General features: G+C 36.2%; 1 protein-coding gene and 1 long non-coding RNA gene across 6 annotated transcripts in view; one reads left to right on the top strand and one right to left on the bottom strand.

The window, feature by feature from the left end:
- etnk2 (ethanolamine kinase 2) overlaps positions 1 to 24,631 on the top strand; it is a 38,803-nt gene that overhangs the window by 2,646 nt on the left and 11,526 nt on the right. For 4 of the 5 annotated variants that reach the window (XR_015501967.1, XR_015501969.1, XR_015501968.1 and 1 more), the window contains 6 exon segments: positions 9,003 to 9,262; positions 12,618 to 12,758; positions 18,764 to 18,906; positions 20,290 to 20,373; positions 23,865 to 24,025; positions 24,196 to 24,269. Coding sequence is in view for 1 of the 5 variants with exons in the window: in NM_001034175.2 (NP_001029347.1) it covers positions 9,003 to 9,262; positions 12,618 to 12,758; positions 18,764 to 18,906; positions 20,290 to 20,373; positions 23,865 to 24,025; positions 24,196 to 24,269 (863 nt within the window). In the remaining 4 variants the exon portion in view is untranslated. 5 annotated transcript variants of the gene reach the window in all.
- On the bottom strand, positions 9,003 to 13,634 carry LOC147841871 (uncharacterized). The gene is made up of 3 exons (XR_015503020.1): positions 13,067 to 13,634; positions 12,213 to 12,944; positions 9,003 to 11,240 (listed from the first exon to the last, which is right to left on the bottom strand). It is a non-coding gene; the product is annotated as an uncharacterized LOC147841871 (long non-coding RNA).

The raw sequence follows: 24,631 nt of genomic DNA, 5'->3' as shown, positions 1-24,631 counted from the left end.
AAACCTGCTGGCTTGAAGAACTGATTAAAGAAAATATAAAGATTTAAAATTACTTTAATTAGTATTTTTTTTATTGCTATCTCTAAAAATTGTGTTATAATTTATAATGTCATAATATTAGTGTTATACTGTCATAATATTAGCCATTTAATCAAACAGTCTGTCTTATGCACAAGGAAATGGTGTTAAAATTAGTCGTAATATAGATTTTTTTTTAAATGTTAGACGTGACTTTTTCTACTAACCAGCTGGCTGACTTCACTGCAACATAACTATAGTAAATCACACTGCAGTGTTTTAAAATCAGTTTAATCTAGTATGTTATGATTCATCAGAATATTAGAAGCTGTTAGCAGTGTAAATACACTTATTTAACAACCTTCAACTGAGCTATTTAGTTGATAATATTACTTTTGTATACATTCAGTGATGTAAAAGTATAAATAAAATGTAAAAGTATAGGTAATGATCATGTGTTAAAGTCATCTTCATCATGAAAAAGTATGTGTGCTGCTACTTTAAAAATCAAAGTACTTATAAGACACTAAAAATGTCAAAATGTGTGTAAAATAAGGTCATTCAGAGTAACGGGTGTAGTTATCTAAAATAAAATGACAGTTATTCTGACATGTCACTTATTCATTTTACTTTGGCTTAATCCGAGGTCGCCACAGCAGAATGAACCGCCAACTTATCAAGGATATGTTTACACAGCGGATGCCCTTCCAGCTGCAACTCAGTTCTGGGAAACACCCATACACAGTCATTGACACATACACTACGGCCAATTTAGTTTATTCAATTCATCTATAGCGCATGTGTTTGGTAGGCATGGGACGATAACCGTGTTCAAGATATACTGCGGTTTTGGAAAAGTCAAGGTTTTAAAGGTTTTAAACACTAACCATAAACATAAATAGGTTTTGAGTAAAATATTGTATATCAAAGATACTTATTTTCACCAATAATATAGTTTTAAAAAGTGGTGTGTTGAGTTCATGTGTACGTCCATCAAAGTGTCAACAGTTTTGTTTGCATATCCCAGTTCAACCACATGTTGACAGCTCAATAAATCCTTAAGTGCAATGAAATGAGTTTGCTTAGCAAGGTGAATGTTTTGCCAACATGTAAATGTATTTGTCTTGCATTTCCATACATACATACTATAAATCTGATTGAAAACAAAAATCCCCTAGGTCTTTTGAATAAGAGGTTATCGCAGCTTCCACCTGGCGCTCTGGTTTGAAACTAGTTTATCTTATTAGATAGACTTGACCCAAAAGCACATTCGATTCAGAAGTGATGAGCTTATTCCATTTGCATAATCTGTGTCTCACGACTTTCATTGGAAAATATCATTTGTTTAATGTAATACCAGGTATTAATGGTAATAAAGAAAGCCTCCCTTACTGTTGCCTTTTTAACGGAGCTGTTTAAATCATAAGGAAGTGAGCTGTACTAAGTTTTGGTGAATCACAGTTACTGTTAACACCCATAGGTTACATACAGTCAAAGTCAGAATTATTAGCCCCCCTTTTTATTTTCCCCCCAATTTCTGTTTAATGGAAAGAAGATTTTTTTTCAACACATTTTTGAACATAGTAGTTTTAATAACTCATCTCTTATAACTGATTTATTTTATCTTTTTCATTATAACAGTAAATAATATTTGACTAGATATTTTTCAAGACACTTCTATTGACCTTATTCTCTGCAGGCGAGCGGGCGATGCCATTTGAATCTTTTTGGCACGAGACTTCCGGTCTCATTCACTTCCATTCATTTTTAGACATTTAAAAACTGCTCGTTTCGCAGTTTGATGTTGCAAACTGATATTTCCTTGTTATATTATTCTACTTGGTCTGTATAGTCATGCAAACATTTGTTTGTAGAGCAAGTAGTTTGACCGTTTTTTGCCGTTTATTATTCCTTGTCATTTCTCCCATAGGCGACTGAAACGGAAGTTCTTAGACAATCGCGAAAACAGGCGCACTTCCTCATTTTAGAATAAGGTCAATACAGCTGAAAGTGACATTTAAAGGCTTAACTAGGTTGATTAGGGTAACTAGGCAGGTTAGGGTAATTAGGCAAGTTATTGTATAACAATGGTTTGTTCTGTAGACTATTGAAAAAAAATTATCTTAAAGGGGCTAATAATTTTGTCCTTAAAATGGTGTTTAAAAAAATAAAAAAACTGCTTTTATTCTAGCCGAAATAAAACAAATAAGACATTCTCCAGAATAAAAAATATTATCTGACATACTGTGAAATTTTCCTTGCTCTGTTAAACATCATTTGGGAAATATTTAAAAAAGAAAAAAAATCTAAAGGTTGCTAATAATTCTCACTTCAACTGTATTCAGTGTAAAATTGAGCATTACTGCCCTGATTATTAGCCTCACGTTATCTTTCATATTTATTTGAGTGTTGTCACTGAGTGTGATAGGAAGTGAAGGTAATGCGTCTGTCATATTTCACACTAAAAACAGGAGAAAGATTTTTAAATAACAATTTAAAATAAAGTCCTTTTTGTTCATGTTATTTATTACATTTTGTTACAACTGTTAAGCGACATTTAGTAATATTTTTATCATTATTATGTTAGTTGATATTAAACCCTTCAACTTGTTAGCTGAGGTTTATTAAATAATGTAATACAGATGTATCTTTCACTTATAATAATGTTTTATTAATACTTAACATGATTAATTATGATCTATAAATGCGTTAGAACAGTGATTCTCAAAATGTTTTCACAAAATAGCACCTCAGAAAAAATTGTCTCTTCAAGTACCACCGTAATGACCGGTATTGAAATACACAGTATGCCAAATTAAGTGGCTACAGCTCTGCACAGTTCACAAACGTGGCAGATTAATTCTTATTATTATGAATATTTATTATTGTCAGCCACTTTAAACATAATAAATAGTTTGAACAATAACACACTTACAGGTAAAAATAAATAAAAAATAAATAAAACATCAACGTTTAAATTAAAATGTGATTTTAAAAGTTAATTAAAAATAGCACTGTTCTTAAAAAGTTCATAATCTCCACACTTTTTCAGGAAAATAATGGCAAATGCAAAAACCTCACTGATTCATTTATAGCATTCAGCTCTTTCAAAAGTCCTTGCTCTGCCATTCCAACAAAATATCAACTTTGCCAGTGTTCTAGATAATGTAGCCTTGGTGACATTCAAATCAGCTCAATACACTACAGCGATAGTCAAATGATCAAGGAGACTAAACACCTGCACGTTTTCAACAAATGTCTCAAATCTAATGCCTCATTCACTCTAGCAGAGATTTTGTAGCTGCCTGTTGCTGTGGGTGGCGACCTGCTGCAAACGCAGGTCTGTGTAGGTCTACAGCACGAAGAATACAACCGACCTCTGAGCGTGCAGAGAGGATCACGTGAGCTCTACTGGTGCTCCTATTGGCTGTCACCCAAGAAAGTCACTCTTCATTTGCATAAAGTTAAAGGATTCTCAACTTTGTAGAGTCACTCGACACGCCCAACGGTTGCTGTCTCTCACATAGATGAAGGTCGCCGGAAGTCTATGCGTTGAAATGAACGTCACTTGTCGCTTTTCGGCTGCGAGTCGCTCGTAGTGTGAATGAGGCTTTAATCTGCCCATCACTGTAACAAATGCTGGGTTTTTGTGGTGCCAAACAGCATTTCCCATTGTTTACATCTTTGTTTACATCCTCGCTACAGAATACCTTTATCTTTGCGCTAGAAACTATGCATGTAATAGATCATTTATTCATTCATTTTCCTTAAGCTTAGTGTCTTTATTCATCAGGATGCAGAATGAACCACCATCCTATCCAGCAGCGGATGCCCTTCCAGCTGCAACCCAGTACTGGAAAACATTCATACACTCTCTTTCACACATATACTAGGGCCAATTTAGTTTGTTCAGTTCACCTGTACCGCATGTCTTTGGACTGTGGGGGAAACCAGAGCACCCGGTGGAAACCCACGCCAACACTGGGAGAAAATGCAAACTCCAAACATAAATGCCAACTGGTCCACCTGGGGCTCGAGCCAGCGACCTTCTTGCTGTGAGGCGACAGTGCTAACCACTGAGTCATTATGTTACTATTGTAATAGATAAATTTTAACAAATAAAAATACTTACAGGTTGTTACTCACAATCCAAAGCTTCTTCTATTATGGATAGAGCTGCTCCTTCTTTGAGGAGTTTTTAGCTAAATCCAGCACTGAACTAGGAGAGATTCTGGAAGCTCTCCTTTGTCAAATGCTAGCTATATGTATTTTATAATTGTCTAGAACATAATTAAGCACTTCTCTCTTTGTGTCGTGTCCTTTGGAAGCCCGAAATACAGAAACAGAAAAAACTCTGTAGAAATAGCAGCATTTTAGCTTTCTCTGCTATAACATTACAGCACCTCTGGCCACGCCCCTTTGCTGCGCAGCGTGAATACGCGCAACCTTAAGCGTTTGTGATCTCAATAACCCAGATGTAGTTTTTCGTAGTCTCCAAACTTCGTTCGCTGTAGGCTTTGCTAGGCTAACTCTGTAAAAGCCAATACCTCTGTTTACATTACATTCAGAGATGTTGTTTATGTTCACACAGCTACATTAAACATCAACTAAAGTTTAAAATATGATATCCAAGTGGACCACCTGTTTAAGCTGTCCCAAAAAAACTTGAGAATTTTAGCTAATTTTAAATAAGTAGTTGGAACAAGAGGCAAAACTATTTTGTTAAATGATCGTTTGTTACAGTGCTTTTGTTATTTTATTCTCATCTCTTTTAAGGATGTTCTATATGACTTGATTTTTGTTTTATTTTATAAAGTTGAAGGCCAAATGATTTGCCCTCCTGTGAATTATTATTATTATTATTATTATTATTTATAATATTTATATTATTATTATTATTTATATTATTATTTATTTATATTATTTATATATTTAGTTATTTATTTATTTATTTTTTCTTTTTCTAAATGATTTATAACAGATCAAGGAATTTTTCACAGTATGTCTGATAATATTTTTTCTTCTGGAGAATCTCTTATCAATATTATTAGCCCCCTTAAGCAATATTTTTTTTTCTGATAGTCTACAGAACAAATCATTGTTATACAGTGACTTGCCTAATTACCCTAGCCTGCCTAGTTAAGCCTTTAAATGTCACATAAACTGTATAGAAGTGTCTTGAAAACTATCTAGTAAAATATTATTTACTGTCATCATGGCAAAGATAAAATAAATCAGTTATTAGAAATGAGATTTTAAAACTATTATGTTCAGAAATGTGTTGAAAAAAAATCTTATTTTCTTTAAACAGAAATTGGAAGAAAAAATAGACTGGGGTGCTAATAATTCATTCAGTCTTCAACTGTATATAGATGCAGCCTATACTACTGTACCACAACATAACTTGTGTTTGCCGCTGTTTTGAAGCCAGGGTGAATGAAACTAATCCTGTTTTACCTCCACACAAGTGGCACGGCACTGTTTACAGATAGCCAGCATAGTTTTCGTCAATGAAAAACATGCATTGTGCCCAAACGTATTGTTCACAGCTGCTTTGGTACAGTGGTTTGAACGAAGCCAAAATGCTCAAAATAAAGCTGCTCTGTTGGCGCGTGGCAGATTGATGCCATTCATCAGATTACAGCAAGCAATTCCTGCCGTTTAGGAAAAGCGGCATGGTCATGTGACAGCCAGAAAGGACAGTCGTTATGTTGTGGTTGTTAATTATAGCCGCCTGACCCGGGTTCAACTAGGGATGCGCAATATGTCAACATAAATCGTATTGACAAAATAAAGTCTGTCGTTTTATATTATTTCGTGGTGTCGCAAAATACATTTGGATGAGCAATTTGGATGGCATGATGGCTCAGTGGGTAGCACTGTCGCCTCACAGCAAGAAGGTTGCTGGTTCGAGTCCCGACTGGGTCAGTTGGCATTTCTGTGGGTTTCCTCCGGGTCCTTCGGTTTCCCACACAGTCCAAAGACAGTGTATGAGTGTGTGAATGAGTGTATGAGTGTTTCCCAGTACTGGGTTGCAGCTGAAAGGGCATCCGCTGCTTAAAACATATGCTGGAATAGTAAGCGGTTCATTCCGCTGTGGTGACTCCTGATAAATAAGACACTAAGCTGGAAAAGGGAAAATGAATGAATGAATTTGGAGACAGGATGAAACATAAATAGCAAAATGGTGAAAAAGATGCAAGCTTGATTTAAAAAAAATGTTTTATATTTCATTAATATTTATTCTCTTTTTTACTTTGTTAATTGACATTCGGCCATGAGTTTTACAGAAGGTGAGAAAAATAATCCTATATGAATGAGTACATATTTGAGAATGTACTTTAAAATGTCAAAAATGAAATGGTCCATTGCATGTGGTCAGTCTTAACTTATTAAATATATCCTCATATATAGTCAAAATTATTAGTCCTCCTGTGAAATATTTATTCTTTATATTTATTTATTTCAAATATTTGTCAAGTGATATGTAATGGAGCAAGTAATTTTTCACAGTATTTTCTATAATATTTTTTCTTCTGGAGAAAGTCTGATTTGTTTTAGTTTAGTTAGAATAAAAGCAGTTTTAAATTTTTTTTAACCCATTTTAAGGTCAATATTATTAGCCCCCTTAATCAGTATTTTGTTTTGATTGTCTACAGAACAAACTGTAGACAGAACAAACTATCATTGTATAATGACTTGCCTAATTACCCTAATTAACCTAGTTAAGCCTTTAAATGTCCCTTTAAGCTGAACACTGGTATCTTAAACAATATCTGGTCAAATATTATTATTATGCACTGTGTCATCGCAAAGATAAAAGACATCAGTTATTAGAAATGAGTTATTAAAACTATTATGTTTAGAAATGTGTTGAATTTCTGTTAAACACTATACAGTGGGCTAATAACTCTGAATTCAACTGCATAGTGTTATCATTTGTCAGTCATATGGTTCAACTGTAAACACAGACCGCTCAAGCATTTACATCTCCAACTTCTCTCCATTTCTTCATTTAGTTATGGAGATGAGGACAATTTGCTTTCAGTAGTTTTTCTTAAAACAGTTAAACAGTCAATCGGCACCTGCTCAGAGTGGAGTTTGTTTTCAGTTTGTCCACCATTGATGCTGTTTGTTCATTAGTCATTTCAGGAATTTCAGAAATGCACTAGTGGGTTGCAAAGGCCAGTGCGGTGAATTGTGGGATGCACTGCCACAAGCACAAAGCTTTTTAACTCATGCCAATTTATGATATGTCCCATCGTGATTGCGTTTCAGTGTCGAATTGCAGTTCTTTATGAAAATAAAACTGGTTTAAATTTTGGCTACACAATATATTGTTTTAGCATCGATATTGCAGTGTGTTAATTTAATTTGTGTATCTGAATACTCCCAGACTCCAAAAAACAAAAACAATAAAGCACTTTTTACTAGAGCTGCTCGATTTTGGGAAAAATCATAATCACGATTATTTTGATCATAATTGTAATCACGATTATTCAAAACGTTTATCAGCTAAAGTCAAAATTATTAGCGCTCCTGAGAAATTTTTTTTTAAAATAAATATTTCCTAAATTATGTTTAACAGAGCAAGAAATTTTAACAGTGATTCTTCTATATATTTTTTTTCTTTTTGAGAGGCTTATTTGTTTTATTTTGGCTAGAAAAAAAGCAGGTTTAAATATTTTGAAACCCATTTTAAGGTCAATATTATTAGCCCCCTTATGCAATATATTTTATCATTGTATGCAGAAGGAACTACTGTTATACAATGAACTGCCTAATTACCCTAATTAAGCCTTTGAATCACACTTTGAATCTGAATGCTTGTATTTTGAAAAATATCTAATAAAATATTATGTGCTGTCATCATAGCAAAGATAAAATAAACCAGTTATTAGAAATGAGTTATTAAAACTATTATGTTCAGAAATAAGTTGAAAAAAAAATCTTCTTTTCACTAAACAGAAATTGGGGTGGAAAAGGGTTACTAATATTCAGGAGAGCTAATAATTCTGACTTCAACTGCACACAGTTATTTTCCACCCTGCAAAGGAAAGAAATATAAATATGAAAAAACATGTGCTTTTAGCATCTTCAACAATTTAGCTACAAAAGTCCTTCAGTCTAGAGCAGTGAGGGATTTTCTGCTTTTGTTGTTTGATTTATGATAAACACAGGCGGCTGAAGGGATATTGCGCGCTGTCATTAATGGTTTTTCTTTCACGTGTTTTTTGATTCTCGACTCGTTTGTTTATTACACAAATGAGGGTTAATATGAAAAATCACTCCACACCCTGTTTTGACACCTATTTGACCATTAAAGTGCTCGCATTAAGATGACTTTAGATGTGTGCGCTCTGCTCGTCTAATGAGACTTGTGTGCGAATGAGACCGAATGCTGACCGCATGCTTCTGTGTGCACCGCACACACACACACTGAAGCATGCGGTCTTTCGCGCTTTTAAAAGCAACAAATGTGTACAACTGGAAAGGGGGTGGTATATGATGCAATAATCGTTTATCTCAATTAATGGTTTTTCATAATCGTTAGAAATCGATATCGGATTTTCGATTAATTGCACAGCCCTACTTTTTACTTCACTTGCATTTTTGCTGTACTGTATTTATCAATATTTGTCATTGGTTTATTATATTTTATCTAGATGCACTGCCCTCCAAATAGAGCTATTCCAGTCATGTGGAGAAATTGTACTCAAAATCTATTGCAGAAAAATACACACTATAGTGACGTACATCCAGTGGAAATGGTTCTGAAACGATAAATAAAATGTAGGACGGTGCATGATTTAGTTTTTTTGTAACTGATTGTGTTGATGAAAGATTAGCATAACTGTTAAACTAAATTATTAAAATCTTCAAAATGTTTTTTTTTTTTCAATTTTGTATTTGTTTTATCCATTTTGTATTTGTAGGATATACTTATGTTGTCTTGTCTTTGAATCTTTGTTTTTTTTTTTCAGCTTTTCACAGATGGCACCACTAACAAGCTGGTGGGCTGTTATGTGGAGGATTGCGTAGAGGACGTGGTTCTGGTCCGGGTGTACGGCAACAAGACAGAGCTGATCGTGGACCGGGACAATGAACTGAAGAGCTTTCAGGTTCTGCATGCCAACGGTTGTGCGCCCAGACTTTACTGCACCTTCCAGAATGGCATCTGCTACGAGTTCATGCAAGGACGCGCTCTGGATACCCAAGACGTCAGGGACCCCGTGCTGCTCAGGTGAGTCTGTTCAGCACAAGACACGAATTAAAAGATCCAAATAGATGTTCGTTCTATAAATAACCTATTCGGTTGACTTCAGCGAGACTTTTGGGTTTGAAGAGTGCTTCATTCTGAAAGTGGCGTCTGTTTTGGATTTTGTATCTATAATAGTAAAGTCTAAACTTCAGCTCTCTTAAAACTGATTCTGGTTCCAGAATCTTTTCTTGCAAGTGTTTAAACTTTATTAGAACAGTTTAATTTATATTTTAAATAATATTTTTGATTGAATAAATGCAGACTTCTTTCAAAATATGTTTGAAAAGTGTAATGGTTAAAGTTCTTTTTGATTGCTGTTATGGCAAAGTTGAATTTTCTGCAGCCAATTTTTCACATTTCATTGTGAGGTGATCCTTCAGAAATCACTATAATTATAATAACCTTTATTTAACCAGGTACGTCAATTGAGAACCAGTTCTAATTTACAATGACGACCTGGCCAAGAGGCAACATAAAAAGTAAATATGAAGATGTGAGGCGACAGCACTACCTACTGCGCCACTGCGTTGCCCTATTATTTATTAAACATTTTTATTTAAAGAAAAGGAAAAGAAGGAAACAAATTAACCAAAACAGGCAGAAAAAAAACTGTTATCCGGTGTTGCAGTATCAAATCACAATACATTCAATACACATTTATTTGGAATGGCATACTCCATTTATTCCTGTACTTGTCAAGGCTGAGTTATACTTACTTTTATGCTACGGTGCATCATACGCGTAGCCCTACGCCGTCTGCGTCGCTGACGTGCACCTCTCAAAAAATGTAACTACACTTCGCAATTACGCGTATTGCAAGCTCTGTGATTCGTCAGCTTTGTAGCGCTGACGAGTCTGGGCGGGACCGCGAGCCGCGTGAGCCAGATGGACCGATTTGTTTACAAGTGTGGAGTCTTGTAAAGGAGCTCCGGATGGAAAGTTTTGTTTTGTTTACTTTGTGATTAAAGTTGTTGCACGTTTGTCAGTTCCTGCCTCAAAATGAGTGAGTTTGAGCCAGTTGTACATTTAAGCAAGCAAACATCAGCGAAGAAACTCAACACAGAGGAACATTAACACCTCACTGCCAACTAGTGTTTCGGAAGTGTTATTGCAGAGCAACAGTAACAGCGCGCAGAAGTATAAATGCACAGCTACGCTCGTTGCATGCGCCGTGGGTCACGCCGATCACTTGGCACAGAAGTATAAAACAGGCTTCACATTGTTTTGAATCACATCTTAAGTTAAACGTGAGTCTTTCATCTCCTTTTCCTATTCCCTACAATTCCTATTCATTAGGCCCTTGTTGGAGGATCAGCCTAAAATCATTTTTGAGTTAAGGCTTTTCTGCTATTTGCTAAAAGTGTTTGTATTAAGTATTTCTCATTGGCTAGAACAAGGCTATTTGGAAAGTATTTATTAAATTAAATTGATTGGGATAATTCCGTAGGGAATTTGATTATGCATAAAATTACAAACATGGATAAATAGAAAAGAGACAAAGACAAAGTGTGATAATAGCTGTGTTTTATGGTTTACAAGGCAGTCAAATAGTATTCCAGTACAGAATTAGAATTTTCACTTTAAAACAATACTGCATAAGTCTTTACTGTGTAAATAATTCAATAAAAGTATTGTTTATTAAAGAATACTATGTGTCTGAAATCTTTAAACCCTGACAAGCCTTAAAAATGTACAAATAATAAGCCAATTCAGTCCATTATGGTTAAGCTCTGCAATAACTACACAATTCTCATGTGTTCTGAACTGTTTCTCCTGGTCAACTATAATCATACCTGAACATTGCATATCCTGCGATGTGACTATTGCGAATATGCACATTGCGATATCAATGTTGAAACGATTTACTGTGTTGTGCACCCCTAGCTGGAACAATTTCCGACATTTTCCCAAGGTATAATGAAATGCTTTAGTAACATCTTGAGCATGTTTTCAACAAGTGCTAAATCAGGGGTCTCAAACTCAATTTACCTGGGGGCCGCAGGAGGCAAAGTCTGGGTGAGGCTGGGCCGCATAAGGGATGTCACAAAAAAAAGTCCTCAAATGTCATTATTAACAGTTTTAATTATTTCTTCTGAACATGAAGTGTCCTGAACATTAATAGACCATTGCGTGAAGATTATGAATAGTTCTTCTGAACATGGCATCTTTTGCCTACTTCTTGCTGCCAGAGACTTGACAGCGCTTCTTCTCACAAATCTGAACCACATTTGGCTTTAGAGCGGAAGCAGTTGAGACCCTCAGTATGGCTTGAAGATGATCATCATTAAGTCTAGACCTGTACTTTGACTTATTGAAGTCCTAGGGAAAAAAGTGGGGGAACTCACTCAAAACTTCCATTCCCTCACCTAAAAAAAAGGCGTATATATGTATAAATAAAACACCCCCACCCCACTCCAGTCACATCAGTCTGTACCAGTCTGTATCTACCTATAATATATATAAGATGCAGGGCAGGCACGTGCACACATAGGGCTCAACATGTGCAGTGCACATGCCCTTTTTAGTTTTGCATAGAAAGTGCCCTTCCAAAATGATCAAAAGTGCCCCCGCGACGCGACACACCCTCGGTCCCGCCCTTCAGTAGGCGCGCGATAACACCGCTCTTAAGTACGCACGACAACACAGCTGATCAGAACGCGCGTGACAACGCCCCTCCACACTTCCCGCCCGTCACAGCGTCTAACAAAGGAGCGGGGTGCGTGGTGATGTCACCGGCATCCCCGCCCCTTTGTTTACACGGCGGGCGGGGAATGCCAGTGACCACTGTGTACGGATAGAATCAGCGGAGCGGGGAGCGCTCTCTCTCCCCGCTCCGCTGATTCTGTCAGTGTACAGCGGTCGGCGCGGGCCACAAAATATTGCACTGAGGGCCGCAAATGGCCCGCGGGCCGCGAGTTTGAGACTCCTGTGCTAAATAAATAAAACTACAATTCATGAACTGCTAAAATGTTTAGTATAGGATAAAAAGTAATTTGCAAGACCTATTTAAAAAGGAAGGAACAAGAACAAACATGGGAAAAAATGCACCTATTTAAACCATATCTTTAAATATTGAAGACTGTTCAGCCTGCAGTCTAAGCTAACCATGGAGATATGAAGTAAAGTTTACGCGCACTCAGACAGAACAGTGTATTTGCTTCACGAGGGTCATGTAATCTCCTTCCAGGCACACAGTGAACCATATCAAAAACTCCACCGTGACCTTGGACCAATATCCAATTTTTCCACATAAACAGGCATTTCCAGGCTTTGTGTCTGAGCTGAAATCGAAACATTGCCGTTTTGACCAACGTCTTCCTTTTGTTATTATTGGCAGACTGATCGCCCGTGAAATGGCTCGCATTCACGCCATCCACGCACACAACGGATGCATCCCCAAACCCAACCTGTGGATCAAAATGCGCAAGTACTTCTCACTAGTGGCCACAGAGTTCACAGAGCAAGCCTCCAACATCAGGTAAACCTTTCATTAACGAGTAGCCCTTTATTGAATGCTTATTTACAGGTCTCTTACCAAAAAAATACTTGAATCCAATGTCAAAATGGCACATTAATTTTCTTATAATGTACAATGTTGCATTAGCTCTCAGCTCTTTTTTGCAGTGTCTGAAATGTTTCTTTAAATATTCAAGCCTATTTAAGCCTTTCAATTCTTCAGCTCTGCATTGATTGGTCAGTTGACACAGTTTGTTGGGTAACACTTAAGTTTAAGCCACAATTCACAGTATTAACAACCCCTTGACCAACACTACTAGCTTAATAAACAATTTTTAAATAATTAGCTGTTTATTATTAAAAGTGGTATCAGTAAGATAAAAGTTGGTTTTAGGTTTTGGGTAGGTTTAGAGATGCAGAATAAGTTAATAATTTATTACTACTAATGAACAGTTAATATCTTAATCATAGAGAGGTTACGTTTGATACCGTCTGACCCTAATAGCTTGTGTCGGAAACCTAATACTAATTACCATATCAAAATTCTTTAGCACTTGTAAACAGCTATATAAACAATAAACATGCACCTCCAAAGTCCTTAAAATCCTTGCAAATGCTTGAAAATTGAGAATTGTGTTGATTTCCTCATGATTTACCTTTATAAATATTTTTGTTTTTAAAGAAAATTTCTTCGCTTTTGCGTAAAATTAAAACTGGAGTTCGACCGAGTGTGTAGCTTGAACCATGTGAGGAGGACATTACAGAGTTTCACAAATGTTTAACCAATTTGTGTTATTTTTTTCTAACTATTTCAGTGAGTCATTTGTATTGAGTCACTTAATGACTGATTGAGCCATTTTTGAATGAATCTGAATGAATGATTCAGTGACAAAGATAGAGAAAAATTTAAGATTGAAAAAATGTCATTAAGATATGAGTGTAGGACATTTACAAGAGTAAATGGCAGTATTTCACTGTTGATAATGGGCTTTGTGCAAACATGCTAATAAAAACATTCCTTAGAATACTATACTATGCTATGCATATACTTTAATCAATATATATACTATACTATACACTGTAAAAAATGGTATAATCAATTAGTCCTGACAGCATGTTTTTAGATCATTGTAACTTATTAAACTAAGTTAATCATGTTTTAACCTAATTTGATGAGTTATGCAAGCTGTTTTAAGTCAGTTTAACATAAGTTCAATGGACTCATAAGGTTCATTTGATTCAGCTTAAACATTTAAGGCAACCAGGATTTCTTCACAGTGTTCTGTATAGCATGCACAAAACTCATTATCAAATAGCATGGATATGTGTACAAAAAGTAAACCTTAAAAAACAGTTGTAGTTTTTGTCTTTCATTCATTCATTTTCCTTCAGCTTAGTCCCTTTTTTATTAGGGGTCACCACAGCGGAATGAACCGCCAACTATTCCAGCATATGTTTTACACAGCGGATGCCCTTTCAGCAACCCAGTACTAGGAAACACCCATACACATTCACACACACAGACACAGACTCATACACTATGAACAAATTAGTTTATTTAGTTCACTTATACTGCATCACTTTGGACTGTGGGGGAAACCACGCCCAAACATGAAGAGAACATGCAAACTCCACACAGAGATCCCAACTGGCCCAGGCAGGATTCAAACCAGCGACCTATTTGCTGTAAGGCGACAGTGATAACCAATGAGCCACCATGCCACCATTTTTAACTTGTATATTATTATTATTATTGTTGTTATTTATTTATTTTATTTTATGTATTATTGCTGTTGATGACTTTTTATTGTTAAAATATTTTTTATAATTATCAAAAAGTGATATTAAAAAAAAATGTAACTAACTTTTTTTTGACATAGCTAGAGAAACGGATATAGCAGTAAACACCAAACTCTCTTTCAGTTATGTGTACATATTTAAATGTATGTAAATATGCCATTTACACCACACCTGTCTTAAAATGCTGGAAAAGTTAAAAAAAAAAATGCAACTGGAAATGCTTTAAAAGAGCTTAAATTTGACTTGGGAAAATGTGTAAGAAGTTTGAAAGTCCTGATCCTTTGAACGTGCATGTCTTTTTGACACATCAAAAACACAAACCATACTTGATACTTCCGTGTAGAAGTGTTAACTGGGGCTCTAGACAAACGATGGTCATGCTGCCCTACGGTGTTCGCCCTTTCGCTGACGAAAGTGAAGAGCAGGGGGTGCGGGGGGTTTGGAAGGCGTGCGGACTAAATTTAAGAGAGGGGTGGGGGGTGGGATTGTCTACATGCCACCTCTAGCAAGATGCCTCCCTGGGTGATCGCCCACATTGCCCATGCTTAAACCCGCAAATGCATTTAGGGCTGCCTGATATTGAAGAAATGCAATCTCGATAATTATTTTCCATACTGAACGATAGCAAAAAAAAAATTCATTACGAGTTGTTAATGCATCCAGATTTAAAAGAGTACTCCAACAATGACTGAGAGTGAAAATTCGGTACATCTCTAATATCAACACACTAGATTTCCATTGTTGCACATTTCTGCTGTGTGATTGGCTCTTAGATCAATACAGAGTAAAAAAGTCAAGAGCTTATCATTGTTATTGACATCATTTATCGCGATTCGATATCATTTTAAATAAGTTTATTCGCCCAGTCCTATTTCCAAGTCTAATAGGATTCAGCTACAGTAATACAGTACAGAATAATAAAAATAAACATGATGCAATCAAATCATTGATTATTAAAGTTACAAATGGTGCAATTTCTTATGCCTGAATGATCATTATACTATCACAGAACTCAAAAACACATGCAAATAATGAATTCTAATACAAACTCTTTCGTACACATTGCATATCCTGTGATATGACTATTGCGAATGATCACTGTGCAGGATCATCTACTAAATATTAGTATTTAGAATCCATAAGTTAATGGCTGTGTCCGAAACCGCATACTTCCATACTATATAGTACGCTAAAATCAGTATGCGAGCCGAGTAGTATGTCCGAATTCATAGAATTCGAAAATCAGTATGTAAGAAGTACCCGGATGACTTACTACTTCCGGTGAGATTCTGGAGTGCGCATCCTATGCACGCTGCGCTATCCCATGATGCCCCGCGAGCGAATTCATGAATGGGAGTGAAGCGACACAAATGACGCAGGTAGGTCGCGTGACCATGACAAAATGGCGGATGTAGTACATCCGAATTCCATTCAAACTTTTTCCATTCATACTGTATAGAACGCACTTTTCTAACGGCCGAGTAGTACGTTTAAATTCAAATGCAGTACCTACTGAGTAGTAGGCGGTTTCGGACGCAGCTAATGCCTAGTCATTTAGCTTCTTTTAAATTGTTGTTGCCATAGAAACATTCTAACAGTTTGAATCAGTTAATTGCCTCATTTAAAAAGAACACCCTACAGGAAGACACTTACAATCCACTCATCCTGTGATCATCTGTAGAAGCATTGTCTGTAACTTTATTATCTGTTTGTATTTATATTCTATCTCAGATATTATTGTTATGTACATAGAAAACTATAGCTCATTTTATGTACATCTTTTTACATAGTTTCACACTGTTTCAACATAATCAATGTGGCATGTAATAAAGCAGCATTCTCCCACTAACATTATCTCACATTTTGGAAAGAGTTTATCTGTGTCTAACGTTAACTTTGGCAAGAGAGACGGAGTGAGGGCAGAACAATCACATTGTGTTATCAATGCCAAAATGAGCCCTAAATTCTTTCTTTGGTAGGCAAAAGTTTGTGCATTATGTTGTTGGAAACGAACTGTTCACAGCCCAATGTCAACACTATTCATATGAAGACATTTGAGCCGTCAGTAAATGATATTTTGCTCAAACCGGTGTTTCACAAGCTTGCATTTGTTTAATCTTATGCGCAGAGATGTTATGTCACATACTCATCTCAGCAGTCTTCCTTTTTAAAGATGCTTGCTCTATACTGGCTGTTTGCATTGTGACGTTTATTGGGAGCCAGAGATCCTCCATATGCAAAGTCATTTACGTCATTAGTTTCATAAGACTTTCTCGTGCGGAGATTATGCTGCTGCCTAATGTCTATTAGGATCATTTCATTCTGTAGTTTCCTGTTGATTTTTTTCAAAGCATAAACTTTGGCAAAATAAATAGCATTCAATAAATGATCAGATGAGTCTGAGAGGCAGCAGGGCTTTGAGTGAGTCTCTACAGGGTAAAGGAAGAGTCTAGAAATAACTCCTTAAGCCCATTATGAGGGGAGAGTGGTCAGTCAGACGGGGCTTTTTCATTGGTAGGACGTAACCATATTATCACCGTCCTAATATCTCTTTTGTTAATCTATTTGTTGAGTTTAAAGCCAGATGTAGCGTTTTTATTGTTGGTAACACTTATAGAATTACATTTGTTAGTTACTATTTGTTCATTTTTATTAGCGCTGCACGGTATTGGAAAACTTTAACATTGCAATAGTTTGTAATTCTGCAATATATATTGCAATATTAAGTTTTATTTCATCAGATGAATTAATATTTCTATTTGGAATGAATTTATAATGTTAGATTAATTGGAAAGATCCTGTATCTGATTGAGGCATGCATAAAAAATAATCAATCTAATCTACAAGCACGGATATCCACTAAAGAAAACAATACAATTTAAAATGAACTGTGTTTTGTCTGACAGTATTCAGGTACAGTGATTAAAAAATAGAAATAATTCAATAAAATTAATCATTAATAAAACTTTATATCATTAAATGCTTTAAATATCCCCTGAAACTGCAAATGAAAGTTGAAAATGGTAAATTATAATACAAACTCAACATCACATTCTGCGTTGTGACTTGCGAATGAGCACCACAAAAAAGTGACGAAGAGTTTTCGTCAACAAAATGAACACCGGATTAAATGCACCTGAGCTAACATAATAAGGAATTGTTGCATTGTTATTAATAAATGCTAAAACAAACATATTGGTCATTATTAATGCATTGACTAACATTACCAATAGAAGCCATCACTGCAAAGTGTTCATGCTTTTAGTATTGAAGGTGTTTATTTAATAGTTAAAGGATTTATTTAACTTTAAATAATTTAGTATTGCAGAGTTAGTGTTAGAGTTTTTAAGCTGTTCTGATGAGCTTACTAAGGGTGCTTTCACACCTACACTTTTGTTTCGGAACCTGTCTCGTTTGCCCAGGTAGAGCGGTTCGTTTGGCATATGTGAAACCAGCAATCGCGCTAGAATCTGCGCCAAGTCAATCGCTCCGAGATCGCTTGAATGAGGTGGTCTTGAAACAAACTCTGGAGCGGATCGATTGCAGTGAGGAAGCGATACGATCCGAGCGCGATTATATCACAGTGTTTCATAGATATGTAATAGGCATACGGCTATATGAAGAGAGAATTATGAGTAGGGTGGGAAGTTTCGGGAGTCTCCCGGATGCCCGGAAACGAGTGATAATCTCCCGGTAATCGCGCGTCTCCCTCTAGGTCCTCAAATACGTAGCGCACCCTTCTCACCCCTTCCCACCGCATCTCTCCTCGCTCTTCAATCATGTCACGCGCACCTTGTCAAACACCACCAAACCACCACCTCCACTGACAGCAGAGCGGGACTCTGCAAAATAAACCTGACCAATGTGAGGAGAGTTTACTCACACGTGACTTGTTTTAGCTCTTTTGGTTCGTTTAGGAACTTTGTAGTGTGAAAGCGAATCGCACCAAGAGCAAAGAGCAACAATGTAACAATTTTAATCCCTGTTTGGGAACAAATAAATCTATTTACAGGTGTGAAAGCACCCTAAGGTGATTAGTATTACTCATACTTCAGATTAGTGATTTGAACAGACCTGTAAACCTTATTGTAAAGTGTTAATTCTTTTACTTGCAGAATATTAGATACAAATACAAATCTGTCTTGTGGCATTGTTCTTTTATCATACACTCTGTGTCTGTTTGTCTTTCGCATTACTAATCTCTCGTTTCTGTGGTCTGTGAACTAGAATTCAGCAAGAAGTGCCCAGCCAGGAAGTGCTGGAGCAGGAAATGATGTGGATGAAGGAGCACCTTTCTCAGCTGGGCTCTCCTGTGGTGCTCTGTCACAATGACCTGCTCTGCAAGAACATCATTCACAATGCAAAAGAAGGTGAGTTTTGTTAATCATGACAACATGGAAATAAACTGGCCTTATTCACTTTCTATTAAACCTCATTGTTCTTTTTGTACCCCAAATAATGTGTTATTATAAAGAACGAACCATTTCATTAGTTGCGTCCCAATTGACACACTATACACTATGCAAAACCTATTCAAAATTTAACCAGTTTACTAGTTGCCAAACTAGCAAATAGTACCTGTCATGAGCAGTGTTGGCCATGTTCCTTTAAAAAAGTAATTATTTATAGTTACTAGGGATGCACACTATAGTTTGCACACATTTACTGATTAGTAAATAGATACAATCATAAAACTATAAGACACAAAATACTTAAAAGTGTAGTTGTTGCTTTTATAATCATTTTTTTATCAATATTTGTGACAATATTTAACTACTTAAATAAAATAATAAATAATATGAATTAGCATATAATGAAAACTTTGAGGTCTGTGCTTTTGCCTGTATATGGAGTGATTCGCCTGTCTTTTTTTTTTGATCTGCGTCCTTAGCTTAAACTGGCAGAGGATGCATGGGGATTATTACTTCATGAGTGAACGATGCATGAAATTAAAATTGAATATTAATTTAAGATGAAAGATGAGACATTTAGGGTGTGGATTACATGAGCAAATTACATTTAAGAGAGTATATGAATATAAATGTTTAACATTACACACTTCTATTTAGCAGATGAATAATTACGTCATACTAGTATTTAAAGTGCTGCTATTTTCTTTTTAGGATTAACTGCTTCACTTGCACTACTTACAGTACGAGATTCCACAGAATACTGTATCTGTATGTAATTTGGGATCTTTTCTGTGACTCTGAAACTAATTTTTTGGTTCTGTTTGTGTAACTAAATTCACGTGGGTGAGAATAATATTAATAATGACCCACTTTTTATGATTCATTCAGTTCCCAGAAGTTGTATTTTTATTTTGTTGTTCCGATGCTCTTTCATGCTCAGCAAAGCTCTGGTGATTGATTAAAAATGCTGTAAAAAAAGCAGTAATATTGTGAAATGTTTGAAAAAAGGCTTCAGTGTCATGCAATTCTTGAGAAATCATTTGTTTATGCTGATTCTGTGTTCCAGAATAATGACTTATTGCTATTGTTATGATAAAGATTTTTGTGAGAATTCTTCAACAGAGAAGAAGAGGCTTCTACTTTCACTTCTGATCAGTTTAATGCATCCTTTTAACAAATCTTTAAAAACCAAAACACTTGTGATTTTATAAGGTGTTTACAGTTTTCATTTGATGCATTAAGTTTGCTATTACATTTTAAGGCATTAGATTTTGTTTCAGAAGGCACTTGAAACTCATATTGGGTCTTATTTACTACAAATCACCTCTTTTCTTTTTCCAGGTCATGTTCGATTTATCGACTATGAATACTCAAGTTACAATTACCAAGCATTTGACATTGGAAACCATTTCAATGAATTTGCAGGTGAGCAGCATGAAAAATATCACTTATAAAAATAATGTTTTGCACTGCTGTTTGTGTGTGTACGTGTGTATGTGTTTTTGTGACGTATCAGGACACAATTCTGTATAATGACATGGGTATGACACGGGTATTGCAGAAAGGTGGTGAATTATGAGGACATTGCAGATGTCCTCATTTCTCAGAAAGCTTATAAATCACACAGAAGGAGTTTTTTCAGAAAGTAAAACTACACATTTCCTGTGAGGGTTGGGTAAGGGTAATACAAAATACAGTTTGTACAGAATAAAAACAATGGAAACTTATGTAATGTCCCCACAATTCACAAAAACAAACGTGCGTTTGTGCGTGCATGCGTGTGTGTGTGTGTGTGTGTGTGTGTGTTTTTGTATATACTGTACATACAGCAGGTAAAATAAGTATTGGAACATGTCATGATTTGTCCTGGTAATCATATTTTTTAGAGGAGCTGCTGATTTGAAAATGACCCAGATTTTGGTAAAAACCCAACCAATCCAAACATACAAATAAACCCGAACCAAAAAAAAAATTGTTATGTGAATTAACAAATAATTGACTAAAGGAAAAAGTACTGAGCTACTATATTTTATAATTTGCATAAAAGGTTTTTTGGTAATGACAGGAGAGGGATCGTGGAGAATGAAGATAAGTTTTGTTTATTTATGTTTTATTTATTATGATCAAAGCGACGCTTTAAAAATGTTTACTTTAGTGCATCGCGTCATCAGCTGCTAAAAATCAATTCAATTGGCGCAGAACTAGAGATGCGCGGTGCTTGCAGAGCAGATATGTGCTAGAGCAGGGGTCCCAAACCCCCTAGGCCACAGACCAGGACCGGTCTACAGATCAATTGGTACCCAGACGCACCAAAAATCATGAATTATTTCAGTTTTATTTATAATCCGAGTCTGAACGATCACTTATTTTGAAAAATCTTTTATTTTCGAAAAATGACCGTATTCTCTTGTTACAACTCGGTCACTTGAGTGCCAAAATTCAACCCTCAGGCTAGCAAAATTAGTAAGAACTGCAGCACAACGCTCTTGCATATTCCAGGCGTCCCCAGTTAAAAACCTATTAACTTTTCAGAATGCCTCAATGCGAGTCACGTGACAAAAACCCAATGATCGGCTTCATATTTTGAATGGAATATAATTTTGTTGAATGAATATGACTCTATCTTGTTTTCAAATGTGCAGTGCCGTGGCTGCTTAATTTTGCCAACTACGCTACTTTATTTCAATACTGTTGATTATGGTGGTACTCGGAGAGACAATTGTTTTCTGAGGTGGTACTTGGTGAAAATACTTTGGGAACCACTGTTCTATAGGATTCTACGCCGGTGATTGGCCGGGCCATTCTAGCAGCTTTATTTTCTTTTCTGAAACCAATTGCGTGTTTTCTTGGCTGTGTTTGGATCATTGTCCTGCTGACATTTCCATCTATATCATCTGTTACATAGTTGTTGGGACTGAAGTAGCTAATATTAATTTACTCTGACGAGGGGCATGGCAAAGCAGGTTTATTTATATAGCACATTTCACATACAGTGGCAATTCAACGTGCCTTACATAAACAAGAATAAATGAGACAAGTATAAGAAAATAAAAACAAATAATATAAAAACAGATTTAAATGTGTTTAAAAGGTTATAAAATTATGAAAAAGAAAAATCTGTCGGATGTAGCACAGTGCTCATTCAGTACAGGCACAGCTGTCTAGATGTGTTTTCAGTCTTGATGTGAATGTGCCTAATGTTGGAGCACATCTGATCATTTCCGGAAGCGGATTTCAGCAGCGGGTGGCGCAGTAGCTGAAAGCGATTCACCCTGCTTTGACTGAACACTTGAAATTTCTAGTTTATTTGATCCTAAAGATCTGAGTGATCTGTTGGGTTTGTATTCAGTGAGCATTTCTGTAATGTATTGAGCTCCTAGGCCATTTAGTGATTTATAGACGGTGTGAAGACCTGAGGACCGGTGTGATGTGCTCTGATTTTCTGCTTCTGGTCAGAATCCTGGCAGCAGCGTTCTGGATGAGCTGTGACTGTCTGACTGTCTTTTTGGGAAGGCCAGTGTTGAGCCTGTTACAGTAATCCACCCTGTTGCTGATAAAAGCATGAACAAGTTCAAGTCCTCGCTGGAAACAAAGCATAATTTATAAAGCATAACCTAATTCTTGCAATGTTTTTGAGATGATAGTTTGCTGATTTAGTTACTGCTTTGACATGGCTACTGAATCTCAGATCTGAAATATATATTTTTGTTGTTTGACCCTTAGAGCCGAGGTACGCATTCACCTTGAGAACCTCATCTCTGTTCCCAAACGCAATGACTTCAGTTTTGTCTTTGTTTAACTGAAGAAAGTTTTGGCACATCCAACTGTTCATTTCATCTGTGCATTGGCAGAGGGTGTCAATGGAACTGAAGTCATTAGACAGTAAAGCTATAGATCTGAGTGCCATCAGCATAGCTGTGGTAGGAGATTTGGCTCTTGCTCATTATTTGGCTCAGTGGGAGCATATTAAGCTTGAACAGGGCAGGGTTGCTTTCTAAAAACTAAAGCCGCCTTTTCACTGCATACGACATTTGGACAAGATTGTTGGAATACGCCCCCTTGTGGCAGCCGCACAGTATTTTCAGTGTTGTCGTGCACCACGGGGAAGAAGCTGATTCTCACGGTGTTTGAAATAAAGGAGGGCAAAAGCAAAAGCCTTTATTCTCTGTGCGTTTACATAGTTTAATGCATGAATGAATATTAGAAACTCATAGACCGCTAAAATATTGGAGGTAATGTGGAGACACAAATTAAATTAAATGTATATATTTTTATTACTTTCTTACTTACATTTATGAACAGAATTTTTTTTAATATAGACTTTTTATTATTCAAAACTCATATAAACTCATTTCTCATCTCATGTGCACGGATCTGCTTGGACAACACTGGAATACATCATATCCGGTTGGCAGGTTGCATACGGTCTAGTCGCAGGAGTTCAAATATTTCAACGGATCCGCAGCTCAAATCAGATTCGAATTTTCCGCATACAAAGATGATCGGAACTCAACACAGCTCCCGGACTGTTCTCCATTGGAAATGAATAACTTCTGGTCTGTCGCTTGTCGTTTGTTGTGTGCAGTGGAAAGGCGGCTTAAGAGACTTCAGCTACTGTCTGGACTTTCCATGCCTTTTTACACAATTTTTTTTAAGTGTTCAATACTTTTTTCCCCCGTTATTTAATTTTATTACTCATAACTTAATTTGTAAAGAAATTAGTCAACAGCAAAAAAGAAAACTTGTGACACGTTCAGCTTATTTTACCATCTGCAAGTGTGTGTGTGTGTATGTATAAATCTATGTATGTGTATATGTATGTATATATATATGCCTATGTATTTACTGTACTTTACTGTACACATACATGTGTATATTTATACTTGCATGTATGTTTGTTTGTGTTCTCTCTTCAGGAATGAGTGAACCAGACTATAACCTTTACCCCAGTAGAGAGATGCAGCTGGACTGGTTGCAAACGTACCTGCAGGCCTACAAGCTCTTCACCAAGAAAGGTGAAGATGTGAGCGAGCGTGAACTGGAGACGCTCTACGTACAAGTCAACAAGTTTGCTCTGGTGAGTCTTGCCCTGCACAGTGTTATGATAGTCGCAGGAGTTGATTTACGTTGTTTATTCCTGCAATATAATCTGTTTGCTTGATGATTCGTGTCAGTGATACTGTACATCTGTGTGTGGACTGAGCTGGAAGGCTTTGGTCTAAAGTTTTCGTTCTTCCGCTTTGGCAGGCCTCTCATTTCTTCTGGGGTTTCTGGGCCCTGATCCAAGCCAAGTACTCCACCATCGAGTTTGACTTCCTCGGGTAAGCAAACCTTTCATCTTTCTGATGGGGGAGGATTTATTTACACGCATAAAGATCTTTATCAGCTCTGACCGTGTTAAGAGAAATGACTATTAAATGCAGATAAAGTGTGCAGTAAGCTCTGACTAATGCCAATAGCAGTAACCAGGAAGGTTTTAGTTCCTGTAGCTGCTTTTATAACCTGATGTAAAACTGTAAAAACCCTTTAAATATGTGAATGTTTTGCAAAACAATATATTTTATTCTATACTGTTAAAATTATTATGCTAATGTAAGATTTAGATGTTATATTTGAGGTGTATTTTTTTAAATTTAAATATATTCATTCATTTTCTTGTCGGCTTAGTCCCTTTATTAATCCG

This window comes from Danio rerio, chromosome 11 (assembly GCF_052040795.2).
Source record: "Danio rerio strain M-AB ecotype USA chromosome 11, GRCz13ab, whole genome shotgun sequence".
Classification (NCBI taxonomy): domain Eukaryota; kingdom Metazoa; phylum Chordata; class Actinopteri; order Cypriniformes; family Danionidae; genus Danio; species Danio rerio.
The sequence above is the reverse complement of the archived record's forward strand: the minus strand, read 5'-3'. Positions and strand labels throughout refer to the sequence as shown.